The sequence below is a fragment of the Salvelinus alpinus genome, chromosome 18 (assembly GCF_045679555.1).
Source record: "Salvelinus alpinus chromosome 18, SLU_Salpinus.1, whole genome shotgun sequence".
Lineage (NCBI taxonomy): Eukaryota > Metazoa > Chordata > Actinopteri > Salmoniformes > Salmonidae > Salvelinus > Salvelinus alpinus.
The window spans coordinates 19,528,331-19,547,956 of record NC_092103.1 but is presented as its reverse complement, the minus strand read 5'-3'; the positions used below and the strand labels follow the sequence as shown (position 1 = coordinate 19,547,956).

The following is a 19,626-nucleotide window of genomic DNA, read 5'->3' as shown; positions in this document are numbered from 1 at the left end:
CATAAAACATTAAGTAACAATGAATAGAATGAGTGTCTTAAAGCCCAGTGCTGTTTCTAATTTGCCCACCACAGCACCTGCTGGACAAGATGAACGAGTGTATGACCAAACAGGCCTGCCGGCTGCCCACCCTCACTCTGCTTGGCCACGTGGTCCGCAAGCAGCCATCCTGGATCCACAAGATCGCCCGCTACCCGCTGCTGCTCTCGCTGCTCAAATGCCTCAAGGTATAAAAAAAATTAAAAAAAATACTGAAAATGTTTTATTGTAGATAGGAGGGAAAGATTGCCACAGAGGTCTGTTTTTTGTTCTAGGAATACATGGAAGCACAGGCGTATTATATAAAGTGTCTTGGACCTCTTTAATTTGTATCCTTATGTTAAATGTTTCTCTTTCCTTGGTGTCCAGACGGATTCAGACGTTGTGGTCCTCATAACTGGAGTCCTGGTGTTGATCACTTTGCTACCCATGATCCCCCAGGCTGGCAAACAACACCTGTATGAGTTCTTTGACATCTTTGGACGCCTGGCTTCCTGGAACCTGAAGAACCCAGGTAATCAAAAAATGACTGAGGAGCTGTTTTATTAAGTCTAAGCCAGGGGTACTACTGAGCTATATGGAATTATTTTAAGAACATCATACCAAGGATAATTTTTCTATTTGATTTTTAAGTTATTTGAAAAATAGTTTTGGCTTTACTGCTATTGGACCATACAAACTCATTGAATAACAGATTCACTATATGGAACAACAGATAGTCTCCCCCCAAAAAATCTAAAGGAAGTTTGTTCTGAACTGTCTATCCTATATCTGAGCGATATAAGACAAATCAGGAAACATTTTTTGTATTTAACCCCCTATTCTTTTTCACTAAACAGTCACCATATATACTGTACTTCCATAAATGTTTTCAACTGGTTCCGGGAGACCTTCAGACAAGTCTTGTCATATTTCCATAAAGGGGTCATAATAGTTTGTAGGCCAAACTGTTCGGAGGCTACCGACGATTTTGTGAGAAGACCGATTATCGGGATGTCTCATAGTCTGACATACACCGCTCTATCTCTGACACCTTTCACCGCAGATGCGGAAATGTTACATTGGCAGATGTAGTGGTTTGAGACCCATCCAATGCCAAAAAACCCACCTCTAGCTTAAACCGGCTGAAATTAATTCTTTCATAGAGAATTTTTCTCTTTATGAGAATATTGGAAATGGTAGAGAGTCAGGTGTGGTTTTAGATGGACTGTTTTGTTCACATTGCTGCCCCTGACCTGACATCATGTACTCTCCTTCTGTTCTTCTTGCCTGCACCAGGCCACATCTCCGAGGTGTACCTCATCCACTTGCACGCCAGCGTCTACTCGCTCTTCCACCGCCTCTACGGCATGTACCCCTGCAACTTTGTGTCCTACCTGCGCTCCCACTACAGCATGAAGGAGAACGTGGACACCTTTGAGGAAGTGGTGAAGGTGAGAGATGATCAATCTTCAATTTATTATGTTGATTTGTCTTCAGGAAGAGATTCTACCCATAGAAATATAATACGAATGTGTATCTAAATGGTTCTGTAATTATTTTTTGTTCTTTCCCATTTTTTTTGCAGCCAATGCTGGAACACGTCCGTATACACCCGGAACTAGTGACTGGAACTAAGGACCATGAGCTTGATCCCACCAGGTCAGTCAATCACAGCTCTCAAGCTTCACTCTCTTGTTTATATAAAAAAAAAATGTCAACCAAATCAAGAGCTTATCTGCTGTATGCACAAATGAGAAAATATTATTACATTGTTTTCTCAATTGGATTGACCATTCTGTTCCTCTGCAGATGGAAAAGATTTGAGATCCATGACATCGTCATAGAATGCGCCAAAGTGTCTCTGGACCCCAAGGAAGCGTCGTGTGAGGAGGGCTATGCGACCATGCCCGAGAACCTCTACCCCCAGATGCAGCTTTGTCCACAAGACTCAGCCTCTAGCCCCTACACAGACTTCCACAGCAGCTACGGTGAGATCACCCGCCCCCCCCACACCTCTCACCTCCCTTTGATGGACAGGAATGACATAAGTTTGTTTGGTGTTTTGGTGTTTGGAGTATTGTTCATGTTCATAATTTGTTTCCAGTTTTTTCACTCAGTCGTGTGAATTCTAACTATCAATCATCTGAAAAAATGTGTTTCTAGCGTTGTTTGGCTGCCGGACGGCATAGTTGGTTTGTAATGATTTGTCATGAGGTGATTATGGTCTTGTTGATAAGTGGAGAATGAATGGAGATTTATTTAACATATCAATGTAAGAGTGAGTCCTCTTCTCCCCACAGGAAGCTCCTCTTTGACCCCCTTCTCTACCCCACGCCAGCCCCAACCACCACCCCTGTCCCTGCCCCCTCTGTCAGGGACCCAGTCCTCCTATCGCAGCCCCCAGACCTCCAGACGTCAGGTAACACAGACACACACACAGCATTTCTGTTGCACAAATTTTCACTGCACTGACCCATAGCAAATGTGTCCAGATTAGTTCCTAGATAGAAAGTGTTGGTTGGAGGCCAGTGTCAGCCAGAGTGAGCAGCTGCTGATTGCTGCTGCTGCTTCTTCTCTATGCATTTCTTGTTGTTTTGCAGAGGGTGTTTACACTTGATATATTGGCTGTGTCAGATGTTCTTAGTCAATCGCTTATCCCTGAACCCACTGGCCCCCCCCTCTCCCTTCCGAGCCTATGAATCGCCCCCTTGTTTTTGGAGAGAAGGGAGGGAGTGCTTTAGCAAGGAGAGATGAGGGAGGAGAGGCTTTGAGTCATCAGTGGGCAAGACTGGCGGGCGGTGGTGTCAGGCCTTAGAAAACAGAAAACATGCCCTTACGCCCCCGTCCTGCCATCCCAATATGGTCTGTCACATGGGCTGGTTGCCTTGGCGATGCTGTCTGTCCCTCTATTTGTGAGTGGCCCACGCAGGGGGTCCTGGTGTTGTTCAGCACTCAGTCTGTCTGTCTGTCTGGCTGAGGATTTGTCTGTAGAAACCTGAAAAAAATATTGTAGCCTTATTTCCACTTACTATTAATAGTATACCACATCATTATCAACAATTTGAAATTAATTCGTAAAGCCCTGTGTAGTCAAAAACATGATTTTCTTGCGTTTTTATATGTATTTCCACAATATGAGGTTGGAATAAAACTGTGAAATTGTGAACATTTTGATAATGCCATTTTAGTGTAAGACCTGTTTGAAAAGACCACCTGAAATGTCAGCCTGTTTTGGTGGGATGGAGTTTTGGCCTGCCTGGTGGCATCACCAGGTGGTAAATTAGTTAATAGACCAATAGAAAGAGTTCCAAACCTCTATGCCAATAACAGCTAGTTTTCAGTTTTTACTCAGACCACTTCGACAGTCCTAGTAAAATTCTTGCATGAGAAAATGCTCTTTGCTAAGAAGCTATTGGAACTATGCTTTTTATTTTTGACCATTTTAATTGAAAGCAATCCCAGTAAGATGCCTAATTGTTACCCCGATTTGATATCGGGATAAAAATGGCTGCATTGGAACTTTAACTGGTAACATTGTGAATGTCTTCCTTCAGAACTCTAGCTGTGAATTCAACTCCACCTGTGGGGGAAAAGAACTGTGGAGCCCCTCCTCCCTGTGTGGAATGGCCACACCCCCTTCCTCCAGGGGCATGTCACCCAACTCAGAGCTCTCCCATAGTGCCTCTTACCTCTCAGGCCACCGCGTCCACAGCACATCAGGTGAAAAGAGATAATTAATCTATACAACATACTGAACAAAAATATAAACGCAACATGCAATAATTTCAACTATTTTACAGAGTTACAGTTCATATAAGGAAATCAGTCAATTGAAATAAATAAATTAGGCCCTAATCTAATGGATTTATGACTGAGCAGGGGCACAGCAATGGGTGGGCTTGGGAGGGAATAGGCCCACCCACTGGGAAGCCAGGCCCAGCCAATAAAAATGAGTTTTTCCCCACAAAAGGGCTTTATTACAGACAGAAATACTCAGTTTCATCTGCTGTCCGAGTGACTGGTCTGACGATCCCACAGGTGAAGAAGCTGGTTGTGGAGGTCCTGAGCTGGCGTGGTTACATGTGGTCTGCGGTTGTGGGGCCGCTCTAAAATGACGTTGGAGGCAGCTTATGGTAGAGAAATGAACCTTCAATTCTCTGGCAACAGCTCTGGTGGACATTCCTACAGTCAGCATGCCAATTGGACATCTGTGGCATTGTCTTGTGACAAAACTTCACATTTTAGAGTAGCCTTTTTATTGCCCCCAGCACAAGGTGCACCTGTGTAATGAGCATACTGTTTAATCAGCTTCTTGATAGGCCACACCTTTCAGGTGGATGGATTACCTTGGCAAAGGAGAAATCCTCACTAACAAGGATGTAACCAAATTTGTGCACAACATTTGAGAGAATTAAGCTTTTTGTGCATATGGAACATTTCTGGGATCTTTAATTGCAGCTCATGAAACATGGGACCAACATGTTGAGTTTTTGTTCAGTATAGATTTCATAAACAATATGGACTTGTATGATATAACCAACATGCTTTAGAAACCTTTAAAATATGTGAAGCACTATTTGTCTTTCTTCAACATCAGATATTAAACAGATCTTTTTGCACTCCTTACATAGCTTCATGTGTGTCTGCACCATAGAAATAGAATGGTGTTGGAAAATCATTGTCTTTACACTATACCACTCAGAGGGGGTTATGTAGTGTAGAAGTGTGTCTCCCAAACTACGTCCAGATGTGGCTTGGGAAAGTCGGATTGGAAACCAGATCTTTACACTGTAAAAATGTCGGTGTTTAACTGTGGGCTGTCTGTGTAATCTTTTTTTAACAAATTGGTCTTTTGACAATTCAGATCAGCTCTTTTGCCAATAATTGGGCATAAAAGTCAGAATTGGACTGCCTGTGTATATGTAGCATATGTGTCGTGGAACTAGTTTCTCTATGAAAACGGTTTCAAACCGGTGTAGTGTAAAAAGGCATATTACAATATCTTGTGTTTTAATATGGATTTGATAAACAATATTGATTCATATGATATAACAATCATGCTTTAGAAACTGATCCCTACATGTGTTGGTGAGGTTTTGCCATGTGATTAATCCTACATGACATTTCCGTTGGTATTTGTTCCTAATTGCTGTCTTCTGTAAGCAGGAGGGAAAGGAACGCCTGCCTCAAGTACTCCTGCCACCACCTCCCCGCCCCCCACCCTCTCTGATGAGTTCCCCACCATCCCCCTGACATCCAACACCGCTAGTCCACCACGGAAGGTACAGTATGACATCCATGCCCACGATGGGCATTATTGGCCTTTGTAGTGTAGTAAGAAGAGAACTTGGGACTTCCTGCTTAAATAAAGGTTTAATACAAATTACAATAAAAACTGTTCACTTTCAGCATGGCTTCCCTGTAGAAGCATCCAAACTCAGCCTGGTGAGGCACGAACCAATTAAAGATCCTGAGAAAAGTGGAGTGGTCATCAACAACAGAGGTCAGTCATCATCAAAAATGTGGAGTTGGATATTACATTTGTATGCTTTTTACCAAGTCGTTGGTTCTTAAACTTTGTCGATCCATGTTCTCTGGTGGAAGATTGTTTTATGTAAAACTGTATGTTTATTGTCTGTCTTCTGTTTACTAGATGCAAGTGGTGGTGGGACCATTTCCATGACGCTGACAGAACTTTCAGTCTTTATGAAGGAGCAGGAGCTTCAGCTGAGGACAGAGAAGGAGAGGGAAGAGGGTGAGTACACTGTCTGAGAATAGGAGTGTGCTGGTCTAAATGAGGCTGACATAAAATGTCAGTTGAATGAGAGGGAACCATATACATTTCACAGCAAATGTCTTAATGCACCAATGACTCAAAAGCCTGTTTCACTGCAAGCGTCCTCATGTCCCCTGTTTTACCTCTCCAAAAACACACCAGCTGCCATCACAGAGGAGCTCCTGGAGATCACGGAGGACAAGCGAGACTTGGCTGCCCTGAGGGGCTTTGACTCCCCGTTCTACCGCACCACTGAGACCCTGACGGGTACCCAGGAGAAGGCCCTGCCCAACCCCCCACTGGGTGGCCTCATGCTGCTCCGGGACCCCCACCATGCGGTGTCCACCCCAGACAAGGCACTGGAGAATGCCCAGGGCGCTAATGGTGGTGGGGACAATAGTAGGGGCTCGGCCCTAGAGCAGTCCTGGTCTTTCCAACCCATGTGTCCCTTCAGCCCCATCGAACACCCACTCCACCAGAGCCCCTCTGCCCCGGAGTACGAGATGGCCAAGTTCGGTGGCCTGTTCTCCCCCAGCCCCTCCATCAAGAACCCCTCCCTGCCCTATGAGGCCCTGTTTGACCTGGCTCTGCCCCGGGCCGCATCCCTCTTCGTGGGGAGGAGGACATCAGAGGCCCTGGGCCGGGCTGCTCTCGAGAGGCTGTGCCAGCGGCAGGAGGGGCTGGAGGACAGGGAGGAGGAGGGCCAGGGGAGGGTGTCGGCTTCCCCCCTGGAGGTGCTGGATCGTCTCGTTCAGCAGGGAAGCGACGCCCACGACAAGGTGCTCAACAGGTGAGGGGTCCAGCTTTTAATATCTGTGTGAGATCACAACTGTCTGACCAACTTTATGCTTATCAGTCTCCATCAAAACCATCTGATTATGGGTTGTCTTAGTACCTAGTCCAAGAACATGGCTTTCAGTGTGCTGTAAGTGTTGAAGGCAAAGGAAAGCCAGAGTATGTGATTTGAGCTCACTGTGTAGAACTGGGCTGGGTCCTTTCCAGTCCAATGCCCTGGCCCACGGGTAAAACTCAGTTGAACAACTACAGGCATTGTCTGACCCCCCCCCCCCCCACACACACACACTGTCCTCGCTCCTAAGCCAATAATACAACAACAGAAGGGACCAGTGTCAGCAGAGTTGGAGCTCTGCACAAAACAATCTGGCTCTGCTCATTTCATCCCCCGCCGCCCCCACCTCTTTAGTATCTTCCCCAAAGCTCAATAGCAGGCCATGCCCTGCTTGAGGGATATAATTGACTGGGACAGAGGCCCAGTACACAGAAAGGTGTCTCCAAGACCAGATGGGTCCAGAAGACTGGGATCTACCATTCAGATTTTTCTATGGGGGTGTCTGAGTCTGATGTACTGACCCAATGCTGACTCTGTTGAACTGACCCTGTTTTTTAAATAGTCATGACTCTCCCTCTCTCTCTCTTACAGATTACCTTTGCCAAGCAAGTCAGCTGACTGGACGCATTTTGGAGGTAAACAACCACCACCAGAGTACAGCAGCAGCACTGTACTTTCAGCTAGTGCAACAGTGGAACACTGATAAAACTTTCAGGACATTTAGGCCTCATGATGTGTTTACCCTACACTGACTATAATGTCGTTTTCCAACATCAGGCAGAAACTGAGGCTATTTGACAGTGTTCTCCCACTCATAAGTGCCTTTGGAGGTAGAATTAGTGATGCACCGATATGACATTTTTGGCCGATACTGATATCTAATATTTTCCTAACCAAAAAAAACGAAACCGATATTTTAAATTTTAGCAGCATTTTAAGCATTCTAGTACAGTTAAATAGTTAAAACACAGACATGGACGCAGCGGTCTAAGGCACTGCATCTCAGTGTAAGAGGCGTCACTACAGTCTCTGGTTCGAATCCAGGCTGTATCACATCGGGTCATGATTGGTAGTTCCATAGGGCGGCGCACAATAGGCCCAGCGTCGTCCGGGCTAGGCAGTCATTGTAAATAAGAATTTGTTCTTAACTGACTTGCCAAGTTAAATTTAAAGGTTACACACACACACACACACCACTGACCAAAAAGTTATTTTGTTGGCATTTACGTATGTCCCCAAACATAATCAAAACCTATTTCTTTCACTTACTTGCTGTGCTGTTTCGTTGTTCAGTCGTTTCATTCTCAACCAGGATTTCTCTTACTATGGTACGCCGTTTGGGTCTTTGAGTGTCAATAACACTATTTGACGTGTCAAATAAGCTTGTTGACCAATCAGGATCTGAATATGACTGCACATCACATAATAATTTAACTCATTCATTAATTTGATGTAGTTATTACACATTGATTACACTACCACTCGTATTTCACAACGATTCATCGATACGTATTCTATGGTGCTGGTAAAGTTGTCTCGTGAATCTACAGTGCTGGTCATAAAAATAAATAAAAAAGCTAGCTAGCTCATGGATGCAAACAATGTTCTTCCCCAAAAACAGCAAAAATACATCTTTCAGTAGCTATAGTTAGCTAGCTAACTATATAGCTAGGTGTCATCTAAAATAAACCCTAATTTATAAGACAGTTCTTATTTGATTAATGGTGGGCGGACCCATCTATGTGACGCTAGCCACAATAGTGAACTTTGCAGTTAGCCTTCAAAATAAAAGTGTGACAGTGATGCAAATGAATACAAATAGTAGAATTATGCTATAATTGAATATATCATGCTAAACGAGGTTGGAATGTTATATAAAATAAAAAAAATACAATAATTTGTTAATTTGACATCTGTTGAAATCATACATAAGTATTCCCCCAATGTAATTCTAATTTCACTGTACAGCCTTACCTATGGATTGTGGATCAATGACATTGGGTATCAATGACATTGGGTATCAGTCTACTCAGTGACACCCAGAGAACATTAGCGTCGTAGGTCTTATTGCGGGACTCTGAAACAATTGTGAATTGAGCCACATTTATTGTCAACCAATGTGTATTGAACACTATTCCTGAGGAAAAACAATACTGTGTGGATGTTTTGGAGTCTGATAACTCTGAGGAGGATGTTGGGAAAAAATATCTTGGGTATTGAGTAGACTGATACCCCATTTGATCCCAAATCCTTAGGTAAAGCTGTACAGTGCATTATGAATGTCAATACACACAATAGCCTGACTGGGGAGGCCACAACACATAACACGTTCCAGTCAAGCCTTCCTAGCCAGATGAAGCTAGCTGGCTGCTTATAACGTTTGCTTTGGGCAACAGGGTTAAGTAGCTGGCTAGCTATTTTCATGAACTGAAGTTCAATTTCAATAGGCGAACAACAAGTGACAACCTAGCTAATACTTACTCACAAGGATTCCTAAATCATTGCTAATAATAATCAAAATGACTGCAGTTTCTACTGGTCATTGTTTTCAGGCTGGTTGTATTGGTGCTAGCTAAGTACCAAGCTAAAGCTAGCTACCCCAGAAGTTGCGGTCAAACAAATAATGCTTTATTACCAACACGGTATTGTAAACACATCGTTCGTGGCCGGTGTTTGTAGACTTTTTGTACAGCTTTGACAGTGCTACTTATAGTAGTGGTGGCGCCTGGCTTGCACGTGCAAATTCAGCCCACACAACATTCTATAATAGAACTGTGTTATTTGACGTGTCAAATTAAAAGCTTATTTAATGCGTCAAATAGTGTTATTTGACCAATCTTTTTTTGACACGCAAAGACCCAAGCGCCGTTCCATAGTATGTATGTATGTTGTGACGCTAATAGCAGTGACGCTATTACTGTGTAACTCCGGTAGGGCAACATGTGTACTGGTGCTCAACCAGTCGGCGAAAGCCAACATCACCCATGACAGAGAACAGTTGATTGTCAAGGGCAATGAATTCCATTATCTTGGCTTTAATGGATTTTGCCTTTTGAGTTGTCTGAATGATATGTTCTTACTCTTTCAAATGACTGCTCGACTTGTTGACTGCTCGATCCACACAGCAGATATTGTGGGCTAGGTTAGGAATGCTGTGTGGCACATGTAGCGCAAAATCTTAAGTGGCGTCATTACGTCATGTACCTACGTTATACAGGTATGCACGTCAGCTTTGACATCGGATTTGCACATCGCCGTTAAACTAGACATCGGGCTGATGCCGATGTTGGCATTTCTAGCTAATATCGGCTGATTCCGATATATTCACCGATTTTATATCATGCATCCCTAGGTAGAATAGTATTAAAAAGGTACAGAAGCAGTTGAGATGATCCTAGCTGCTATGTGACATCTTCCCTAGATGGGAACAAAAGTCTCTGTCTTAACCATCTCCAGCTGCTGATCACTGTATAACAGCCTTGTGTATGGGCCAAGCCTCCCTCTCCGCCTGCCAAGTTAGAGCATTGGAATTGAATAAGTTTATATAAGTCATGTATTTTTAATTGTGTGTGTGAAACCAACTCCACAAAGAGCTTGTGGTTAACTTATGTAAGTTCCCTCATGACTCTGAGAGGCCTTGGTGTAAAGTTCTCATAGATTTTATCTGCCAGTTTTATTTTATATACACCTACTCAGTTCCCTTTTTTCTGTGTTAGTGTGACTACATACAGTGAACTAGTCATACCACTTTCATACATAACTAAAGGATTATGAATAATCAATGTTCAATATATTACTTTATGTAGGTGTTATGTACTGTGTATGTGGGCCTGATGAAATTAGAGCTAATGAACCATAGAAACAAAGCTATATCTACGTAATGAACAGTACTACTGTTTGAGCCCAGAATAGCATTAGGAGAGGGTCAGAAATACAATCAATCCATCATAAACTTCACATCTACCCAGTGAAATAAACCACAACTTGTACAATGTGGAGTTAACAGTTAACTCCCGCAAACGATGTGCTCAAAGTTCCTTGTTGACATTGCATGAGAAGAACCAAATACATTTTCATTATTATCCTGATAATTATCATTTTATGACGGTCATCATTTTCCTGGTTGTTGTTAATCTGCTGCGTGCCTGTCCTCCCTCCCCCAGGCTCTGCTCCGCTGGACGAGCTGCACACGTTGCGTAGCCAGCTGCTCCTGCTGCACAGCCAGCTGCTGTACGAACGCTACAAGCGAGAGCAGCACGCCGTCCGCAACCGACGCCTACTGCGACGCGTCATCAACGCCACCGCACTGGAGGAACAGAACAACGCCATGGTAATAAATGCAGCAGATCCTCCCCTCCTGGATTTGTCCTGTAGCTTCTCAGAACTAGTGTGAATTGGTTGAGAGGTAGTGGTGTTGGAATCGTGGCTTTCTAAGACGGTTATCTTTGAAAGTATCACAAAGTAGATGTTTTGATAAGTATCACAAAACAGGAGCCTGCTCTTGATCCATTTCACTCACCGACTTTGTTGCGTCTAGTGACTCAGTAGAGTAGGTTTTCCTCTGTTGCATATGGTGAAAAAAAGTTTCACAAATTAACTGTTTTATTAAATCCTATGACGTTGTAGATTTCGTCAAATGGTGAGCGGTCTGTCATCCTCTCTCACTGTATCTGCCTGCAGAAGGACCAGTTGAACCTCCAGAGTGTGGACATCGTGTCTCTGAAGGAGAGTCTGCAGGTGGAGCAGCAGCGCTGCAGACAGCTGTGGGACGACCGAGAGACCGTGGTCACCAGACTACACTGCCAGGTCCGCCAACTACAACAGGGCCGGGACGACTACTACACCAAGAACCAGGAGCTGCAGGTAGATGCATGACTACATTTACACACGCACGCGCACACACACACATGCATAGAATAATGTATATCAAATCTTCCATACACTGTATTGTACCCTCTCTGATCTTTTCCAGAGTCAGTTGAATGAGTATCAGAAGAAGATGAATGAGCTGGAGGCAGATCTGCAGAGGTCCAACAACAAGGTGTGTCACACGGGGCACCTTCTCAACCAGATGACTACCAAGGTGAGGCACCTCATCTAGTTCTACTTGCTCTGCTGCTGTAAAATCAATCAACATGGATAATCTGCTTGCCACTTGTAGTAAATCAGATGCTGTATGTGCGAAGATAAAAGCACTAAGAACATAGTGTGTCCATAAATAAACCAAACCGAGGGCTTTGTGGGGTTTGTCTCCATTCTGATTGGTTGTCTCATGTGTCCTTCAGCTGAGCACCAGTGAGCGCACCCAGCAGCAGATGAGCTTCCTGAACAAGCAGCTGCTGCTCCTGGGGGAGGCCCACAAGCTGGCTGTACAGCGGCAGCAGCACACAGGCTCAGACAATGCCATGGTAAGGTACCAAGGGCCACTGAGAACATATAGGAGGAACTTAGGGGGAAAAGAGGAACAGAATCAGTACTACTGCATGGGTAAAAGCTGTATTAATAAAAAGTTGCTATCGATGTCTCCGCCATGACCTGTCTTCCATATTGTGTTCCATTGCATTGTGGTAAAAGTTGTCAGGGACGTATGTATTTGGAGAGGAACAACAACCTATAAAGCCCCACAGTGGATGTGTCATAGTATGTGTGGTAATAAAACCTAGCAGTCAAACAGGGAAATGGTTCCAATAGTTTTTCTACCTTTAATTTTTCCATTGGGGATTTTTGATAACTGTGTAAATATCTCTGACAAGGCGACTTTTTTATATATATATATATATATACTGCTCAAAAAAATAAAGGGAACACTTAAACAACACAATGTAAGTCCAAGTCAATCATACTTCTGTGAAATCAAACTGTCCACTTAGGAAGCAACACTGATTGACAATACATTTCACATGCTGTTGTGCAAATGGAATAGACAAAAGGTGGAAATTATAGGCAATTAGCAAGACACCCCCAAAAAAGGAGTGATTCTGCAGGTGGTGACCACAGACCACTTCTCAGTTCCTATGCTTCCTGGCTGATGTTTTGGTCACTTTTGAATGCTGGCGGTGCTCTCACTCTAGTGGTAGCATGAGACGGAGTCTACAACCCACACAAGTGGCTCAGGTAGTGCAGTTCATCCAGGATAGCACATCAATGCGAGCTGTGGCAAAAAGGTTTGCTGTGTCTGTCAGCGTAGTGTCCAGAGCATGGAGGCGCTACCAGGAGACAGGCCAGTACATCAGGAGACGTGTAGGAGGCCGTAGGAGGGCAACAACCCAGCAGCAGGACCGCTACCTCCGCATTTGTGCAAGGAGGTGCACTGCCAGAGCCCTGCGAAATGACCTCCAGCAGGCCACAAATGTGCATGTCAGCATATGGTCTCAAAAGGGGTCTGAGGATCTCATCTCGGTACCTAATGGCAGTCAGCCTACCTCTGGCGAGCACATGGAGGGCTGTGCGGCCCCACAAAGAAATGCCACCCCACACCATGACTGACCCATCGCCAAACCGGTCATGCTGGAGGATGTTGCAGGCAGCAGAACGTTCTCCACGGCGTCTCCAGACTCTGTCACGTCTGTCACATGTGCTCATGTGCTCAGTGTGAACCTGCTATCATCTGTGAAGAGCACAGGGCGCCAGTGGCGAATTTGCCAATCTTGGTGTTCTCTGGCAAATGCCAAACGTCCTGCACGGTGTTGGGCTGTAAGCACAACCCCCACCTGTGGACGTCGGGCCCTCATACCACCCTCATGGAGTCTGTTTCTGACCGTTTGAGCAGACACATGCACATTTGTGGCCTGCTGGAGGTCATTTTGCAGGGTGCTGGCAGTGCACCTCCTTGCACAAAGGCGGAGGTAGCGGTCCTGCTGCTGGGTTGTTGCCCTCCTACGGCCTCCTCCACGTCTCCTGATGTACTGGCCTGTCTCCTGGTAGCGCCTCCATGCTCTGGACACTACGCTGACAGACACAGCAAACCTTTTTACCACAGCTCGCATTGATGTGCCATCCTGGATGAACTGCACTACCTGAGCCACTTGTGTGGGTTGTAGACTCCGTCTCATGCTACCACTAGAGTGAAAGCACCGCCAGCATTCAAAAGTGACCAAAACATCAGCCAGGAAGCATAGGAACTGAGAAGTGGTCTGTGGTCACCACCTGCAGAATCACTCCTTTTTTGGGGGTGTCTTGCTAATTGCCTATAATTTCCACCTTTTGTCTATTCCATTTGCACAACAGCATGTGAAATGTATTGTCAATCAGTGTTGCTTCCTAAGTGGACAGTTTGATTTCACAGAAGTGTGATTGACTTGGAGTTACATTGTGTTGTTTAAGTGTTCCCTTTATTTTTTTGAGCAGTGTATATATATATATATTTGGCTCTATTTACTCTTAGGTTTGAAAATGCTCATTAGCATCAAAGTAGACATCATGCAAGACTACAAATCCCTACAAGCTCCTGCATGTCATCTTTAGCTGACACCTTTGCTAAACAGGTATTGTGTAATTTTAAAACCAATTTATTCATTACTACATTTAGCTAACATTAGATAGTTAACCCAGAGATTCTTACCTTTGCCACGATTCGGCAGTCTCATCCAGACATCATGGCATTTGTAGTTCTGTATGATGGCCACATTAGCAGCTAATTAGCATTAAAACATTTTGGAGGGGTGTAAATGCAGGCAAATATATTGACATAAGTCACCTTGTCTGAGAGAGATTTACACGGTTATCAAAACGCCACGCCAGGGTAAGCCTACACGAAATACAGCCCTTATTTTAAGTGTTTATAAAATCCGCTATGGAAAAATTAATGGTGGAAAACAATTGGAACTATTTCCCTGTTTGACCGTTAGGTTTTATGGGTACTATGACTCTATGCATACCAGACGATACCTCTCATGGAGGCCACTGGCCAAACCCTGGCCAGACTAGTTTAACAGTTCCCACACCACCACCCTCTCTTTCTCACTGTAGGAGGCCCAAATGGTGCAGGTGTCCTGGGGGAAGGAGGTGGAGAGGCTGAGGCAGAGCCTGCTGCAGCAGGGCCAGAAGCTGGAGGCAGCGCAACAGAGGGTGGGTGAGCTGGAGAACCAGCTCACCAAGAAGGAACACCTCATCGTGGAGCAGAAGAAGTTTCTGGAGGACGTCAAGGGCCGGGCCAAGTATGAGCATTCCGGGTTTAGAGGTGGAAAAGGCCTCTAGACTTATTTAGAAGCTCCTTTAGAATGGGGATTTAGGTTCATTGTGTTTTAAGGTGTCGACCTTTGGATCAACGCAGTTGGTTTGTGGGTTTTTATGCACAACTGTGTGTTAGCACAGCAGCTAGCTCTGTTTTTGTCTCTTAAGTGTGTAATATGATCATGTCCATCGGTCTCTGTGTAGGGGCGAGCTGCAGGCATCAGACAGCAGGTACCAGGCCCAGAGGAGAGTGACCCAGCTCCTGCAGATTGAGCTGCTGCAGCTCTACAGTAGACTGGAGATGGAGGGTCATGCCACCCTGACCACAGCCTCCGCAGGGGGCAGCAGTACCGATCCTGGCCCTCCTATAGACTCTAGGTGAGATGGCAGTCAAACTGTTGAGGTTTATGGAATGCACATGCAGAATGGTGTATGTGCCATTAGAAGCTAAATGTATATTTAAGCAATAAGGGCCGAGGAGGTGTGGTATGTGGCCAATATACCACGACTAAGGGCTGTTGTTATGCACGCGTCAAGTGCCTGGATACAGCCCTTAGCCGTGGTATATTGGTCATATACCACAAATCCCTGAGGTGCCTTTTTGCTATTATAAACTGGTTACCAATGTAATTAGAGCAGTATACGTTCTGATATGCCACCAGTATTCAGGGCTTGAACCACCCAGTTTATAATTGAAAGTAATCCCCTTCCATGTTTTCCTCCCCTGTCTCTATGGTAATGGTAGTATCATGGAGCCAGATGGACCAGTCACATCAGGAATCAATGAGTGGTCAGATAACGGCAGACCACCTCAGTCCCCACGACGCAACGGCAGCACTTTATTTCCAGGGCAACCTAAGGCGAACAACCCCCCTAAGACGCCCCCTGTCAACTCGGTCAACGGCACCCAGGACGTCCCCAAGCCTCTCCTTGTGGAGCCTTCCTGTACCCATACCCCCCTGGCCCCCCCACTGCCTCCTGACGCCACACCCCTCACTGTTGGCTCCTACCCCAGCGCCAAGAGCTTCCTGGGCATGCGAGCGCGAGAGCTGTTCCGGAACAAGAGCGAGAGCCAGTGTGACGAGGAGCCGCCCCTCCCCCGCCTGGCCGGCCTTTCACAGGGCCTGAAGACTGAGCTGTGTGTGGAGCCCTCATTTCCCCCACTGGGGAATTCTCTGACGTGTCCTGTCTCTAACCCTGTCCTTAACCTTACCTTTTCCCCTGCCCTTGCCTCTATACTGGGTGCCCCTCTCACTGTGCCTGCGAAGGAGCACCTGCCTGAAACCAAGCAGAGAGCTACCAAGCAGGAGAGTACCAGACGGAAGATGGGAGGAGCAAGGGGAGGGGGAATGGTGGCGGCCAGTTCAGCACGACCCAGACAGCAACTAAGGATCATGGACTACAACGAAACGCATCACAAGCACAGTTAAAATACAAGAACTGAGAGAGGATGGAGAGTAGGAGAGTAGAACGAGTGGTTGGCCGGAGCAAGAGCTCCAAACAGTAAGAGGTTCAAGACAAAGCTCTTTTTTAAATTCAGTGTTATTTATCTCATTCCCTCAAGTGGACAACAGGATTTGAACCACTGATTTGATTTACTCCCTTATCAAATGTAAAGATTGGAAGGAAGGTTTAAATAAGAACGTAATGTTACAATATACCAGCGGAGACCACATTATCTTTATCTGCTTTGATTTCACTTATACATTTGGGATTTTTCAAACTATTTCATATAGAGACACCCTATTTCCAAATCCATTACTTGACGTTATTAAAAAACCCACATCAATACAAATTAGAGTCTTGTAGGGTGTGTCAGAAAGGATGTTTCTGAAAGCCCGGTTTTGGTTGACTAATGTCCCTCTTGAGCACCTGTACTGAGGTTGTGTGAGGAGGGGGGTGGGGTGATCCTCAAGGCTTGGATAGTAGATGTACCAAGCATGGGATTGTTGTTCGTAATTCCAACTCTGCTATTCTTGGGGAGGAATCAGGGATTTTGACTGTTGCTACAGTATAGTTTATATACAATGCAAGAGGATTGCTTTTCCATGCAAATTTCATTAGGCCTGCATTCCTGACAGAAATGTCATTTAGTATGTGGTTTGTTCCACCAATTCGGTGTAACCATGCCAAAAAAACTTTGGATTTCACCTAATTTTAACATTGTCATAAAGAGCACATGTTAAATTAAAGAGATAAAATAATTACTATTGTAAGTGCCTATTAAGTGCCAAATAAAGTAACAGGGTTGACTATTTCATCTTAAATCAGCCATAAATCCCCTTGTGACAGGAGGAATGGAAGCTTGTTGTGTGCAACAGAGTAGTAATTGAATACAAGCTTCACATTTTTACTTTTTGTTGAAACATTTCTAGCCTGTCTATCTAAGGGTGACAGGGTTGATGTGTTATGTTTGACCCACTCAATTTTCCACCACAAAAAAACTGAAAATGACAGAACCAATTCAACTGCTTTTACACTGTATTGACTTAAATATTCAATGTTTCTAGTGAAAAAAAAAAAAAAAGGAATAGTTTCATATTAAAATGAGAGTTCAGTTCACATAACAGGGTTGACCTTAAAATGCGGGACAGACGTAAATGAATCACCAATCACATTAAATAAATAATGATCTTCAGAAAAGACTTTGTCAAAGCAACAAAATAACTAGGGCTTTACAATGATGGTGAAATTTGAGAAATGTTGGGATTTAGTGGATTAAAATCTTCCTAGAAGTCACAAGGTGCACGGAGGGACATGTCATAATGCTGAAAAACCTTTATTCATATAAAAAATGGGATTTATTGAATTCTCCATGTGGTCTATAATAAAGGGCACTTCATTTAATATAACAGGCTTTTGAAATTCAATATCGGTGCAAAAGAATGTCTACTTAAAATATCAAAGGGCAGCCTTTGCAGAACAACCCATGTGTTGAAGACAGAGACTGAGTGTGTTTGTGCCGAGTTTGTGTGTATGTTGTTTAAGTCAAGTTGCAATAAGAAAAATTTGCAACATTTAGAAATGCTTTTTTATAAGTAGAGTTTTTTTAAACGATTTATTATTTCATGATCACTCCCTTCCCCAAGTAGTCTTAGCCTTGCAAGGGGCTTTGCAACCTGTAAGGAGAAGGATTTTGGGGATATATTCCATTTACATTCCTGTTAGTGTTGATGAAGTTACTGAAACTTTCAATAACATTTATTATCAAACTGGAATATTGATATGACAACAGCATTTTGTTAACGGAGTTAAAAATACCTGCAAGGTTCTGCAACTTATGTTGCTCACGATATCTACATCTTGAATTTAGGTCACACTCATGCTATGTTCGTTTCAACAAATAATTTGCAATACATCTGCCTGTATAAAGCAGTGTATTCTGTTCGAGTTCACTTACAGAAAGACACTTTGAACGTGCCAAACATTTTAATCAGATACTAAATACAACCATTTCAGAATGACACGTTCACCTGAAGAGTTTCTATTCTAGTTGATACATTATGTATCTGGGTAGGCTCCTTTCTAAATGTAATCCGTTACTAGTCACCTGTTCAAAATTGTAATCAGTAATGTAATTTTTGGATAACCCAAACTCAGTAACATAATCTGATTACTTTCCCCATAAGAGGCATAAGAAGAATACAAAACGGATCCATCGAACGCATTTGATGTGTCATAGTGGTCTCTGACTTGTGGTCAGATTTGCTCCAGAGGAACAAACTTTAAATTGCGCCTTTTTTCAATGCTGAATTGAATGTCGTTGAGAAACAGAAAGATGTTAATGTTTTTCACAACATCCTTTTTAAAGTAATCCACAAAGTAATAATCTAGTTTTTTAAAGTATCTGTAATCTGATTACAGCATTTTTGCCGGTAACGTAACTGATTACAGTTCATTTTAAATCAGTTACTCCCCAACCCTGTGTCTCGGTGTCTTTCGAATGCTGCATAAAAGGTTTACATGTGTCATCTGTTTTCTGAGAACAGAACAAAAACAGAAGTCTCTGCCAATTGATTCTTATTGGTCCTACTGACCTATGGCAGTCAGAATTACCTATTTAATTTTTTTTTTTAAATTCAGTAAAAAGTGGAAGAATTTTACTTTGATGTGGACATTGAAATGGTCATAAATCCTGTTGTCCACTGAACTTCAGCTGCCTTGCTATCTAAAGCATGTTCAACAATCCACTTTAATGCCAACAGTATAGTAGTAGGAACTACAACAAACCAAGAGATGGTACAATCAAGCGTGAACTGAACTGAATGGAAAGCTTGAGTTGGCACTCCTTTTGGAGTTGGAGATTTTGAAAAAGGCAAAAAACAAAGTTATTTAAAGCAGTTGCTTGTGTTTTAACTGTGAACAATAAAAAAAATAAAATCGTCTTCAATGTTTTGCACTACAGATCCTCTTAATGTTTTTCTTTTTCATTAAATGTTCTATAATCATAAAACTAAGGGACAGATTGCAAGTTACTGGGGGGTGGGGATGTATTTAAAAAAAAATGTATTGGGCACAGGGGAGGTTAGTGTTAATTTTTACATTTTTTCCCCTTGTTTACATTCGCTCTTTTGCAGGGTTTACCATATAATTTCTCCCATCCTAGCCACATTTTCAAATCTGCTTACATGCACCTCCCCTATATCAAGGTGTTTTGGTACTTCCCTTATGCACTATGCTTTACCATGTGCTATCTTTTTTACTACACTAATGGTCAATATAGTCTAATAGTCCATCCTGCCCTCTTTACACCATTCATAGTGGCAATTGTGGTAGGTGGATTGTTTGTCCAGATCTGCAATAGGCT

General features: G+C 43.6%; 1 protein-coding gene across 2 annotated transcripts in view; it reads left to right on the top strand.

Moving 5' to 3' along the window:
• The window catches only part of tsc1b (TSC complex subunit 1b), a 30,101-nt gene extending 10,878 nt beyond the window's left edge, over positions 1 to 19,223 (top strand). For both annotated transcript variants that reach the window (XM_071350546.1, XM_071350547.1), the window contains exons 4-22: positions 75 to 227; positions 409 to 553; positions 1,318 to 1,472; positions 1,607 to 1,680; positions 1,831 to 2,009; positions 2,322 to 2,440; positions 3,576 to 3,741; positions 5,188 to 5,303; positions 5,431 to 5,524; positions 5,675 to 5,776; positions 5,960 to 6,587; positions 7,239 to 7,282; positions 10,811 to 10,977; positions 11,328 to 11,510; positions 11,620 to 11,730; positions 11,933 to 12,055; positions 14,616 to 14,803; positions 15,024 to 15,197; positions 15,565 to 19,223. In XM_071350546.1, the coding sequence (XP_071206647.1) occupies positions 75 to 227; positions 409 to 553; positions 1,318 to 1,472; positions 1,607 to 1,680; positions 1,831 to 2,009; positions 2,322 to 2,440; positions 3,576 to 3,741; positions 5,188 to 5,303; positions 5,431 to 5,524; positions 5,675 to 5,776; positions 5,960 to 6,587; positions 7,239 to 7,282; positions 10,811 to 10,977; positions 11,328 to 11,510; positions 11,620 to 11,730; positions 11,933 to 12,055; positions 14,616 to 14,803; positions 15,024 to 15,197; positions 15,565 to 16,249 (3,606 nt within the window). In that variant the 3' untranslated portion in view covers positions 16,250 to 19,223. The remainder of the gene's footprint in view (positions 1 to 74; positions 228 to 408; positions 554 to 1,317; positions 1,473 to 1,606; positions 1,681 to 1,830; positions 2,010 to 2,321; positions 2,441 to 3,575; positions 3,742 to 5,187; positions 5,304 to 5,430; positions 5,525 to 5,674; positions 5,777 to 5,959; positions 6,588 to 7,238; positions 7,283 to 10,810; positions 10,978 to 11,327; positions 11,511 to 11,619; positions 11,731 to 11,932; positions 12,056 to 14,615; positions 14,804 to 15,023; positions 15,198 to 15,564) is intronic.
• The last annotated feature ends 403 nt before the right edge of the window (positions 19,224 to 19,626 follow it).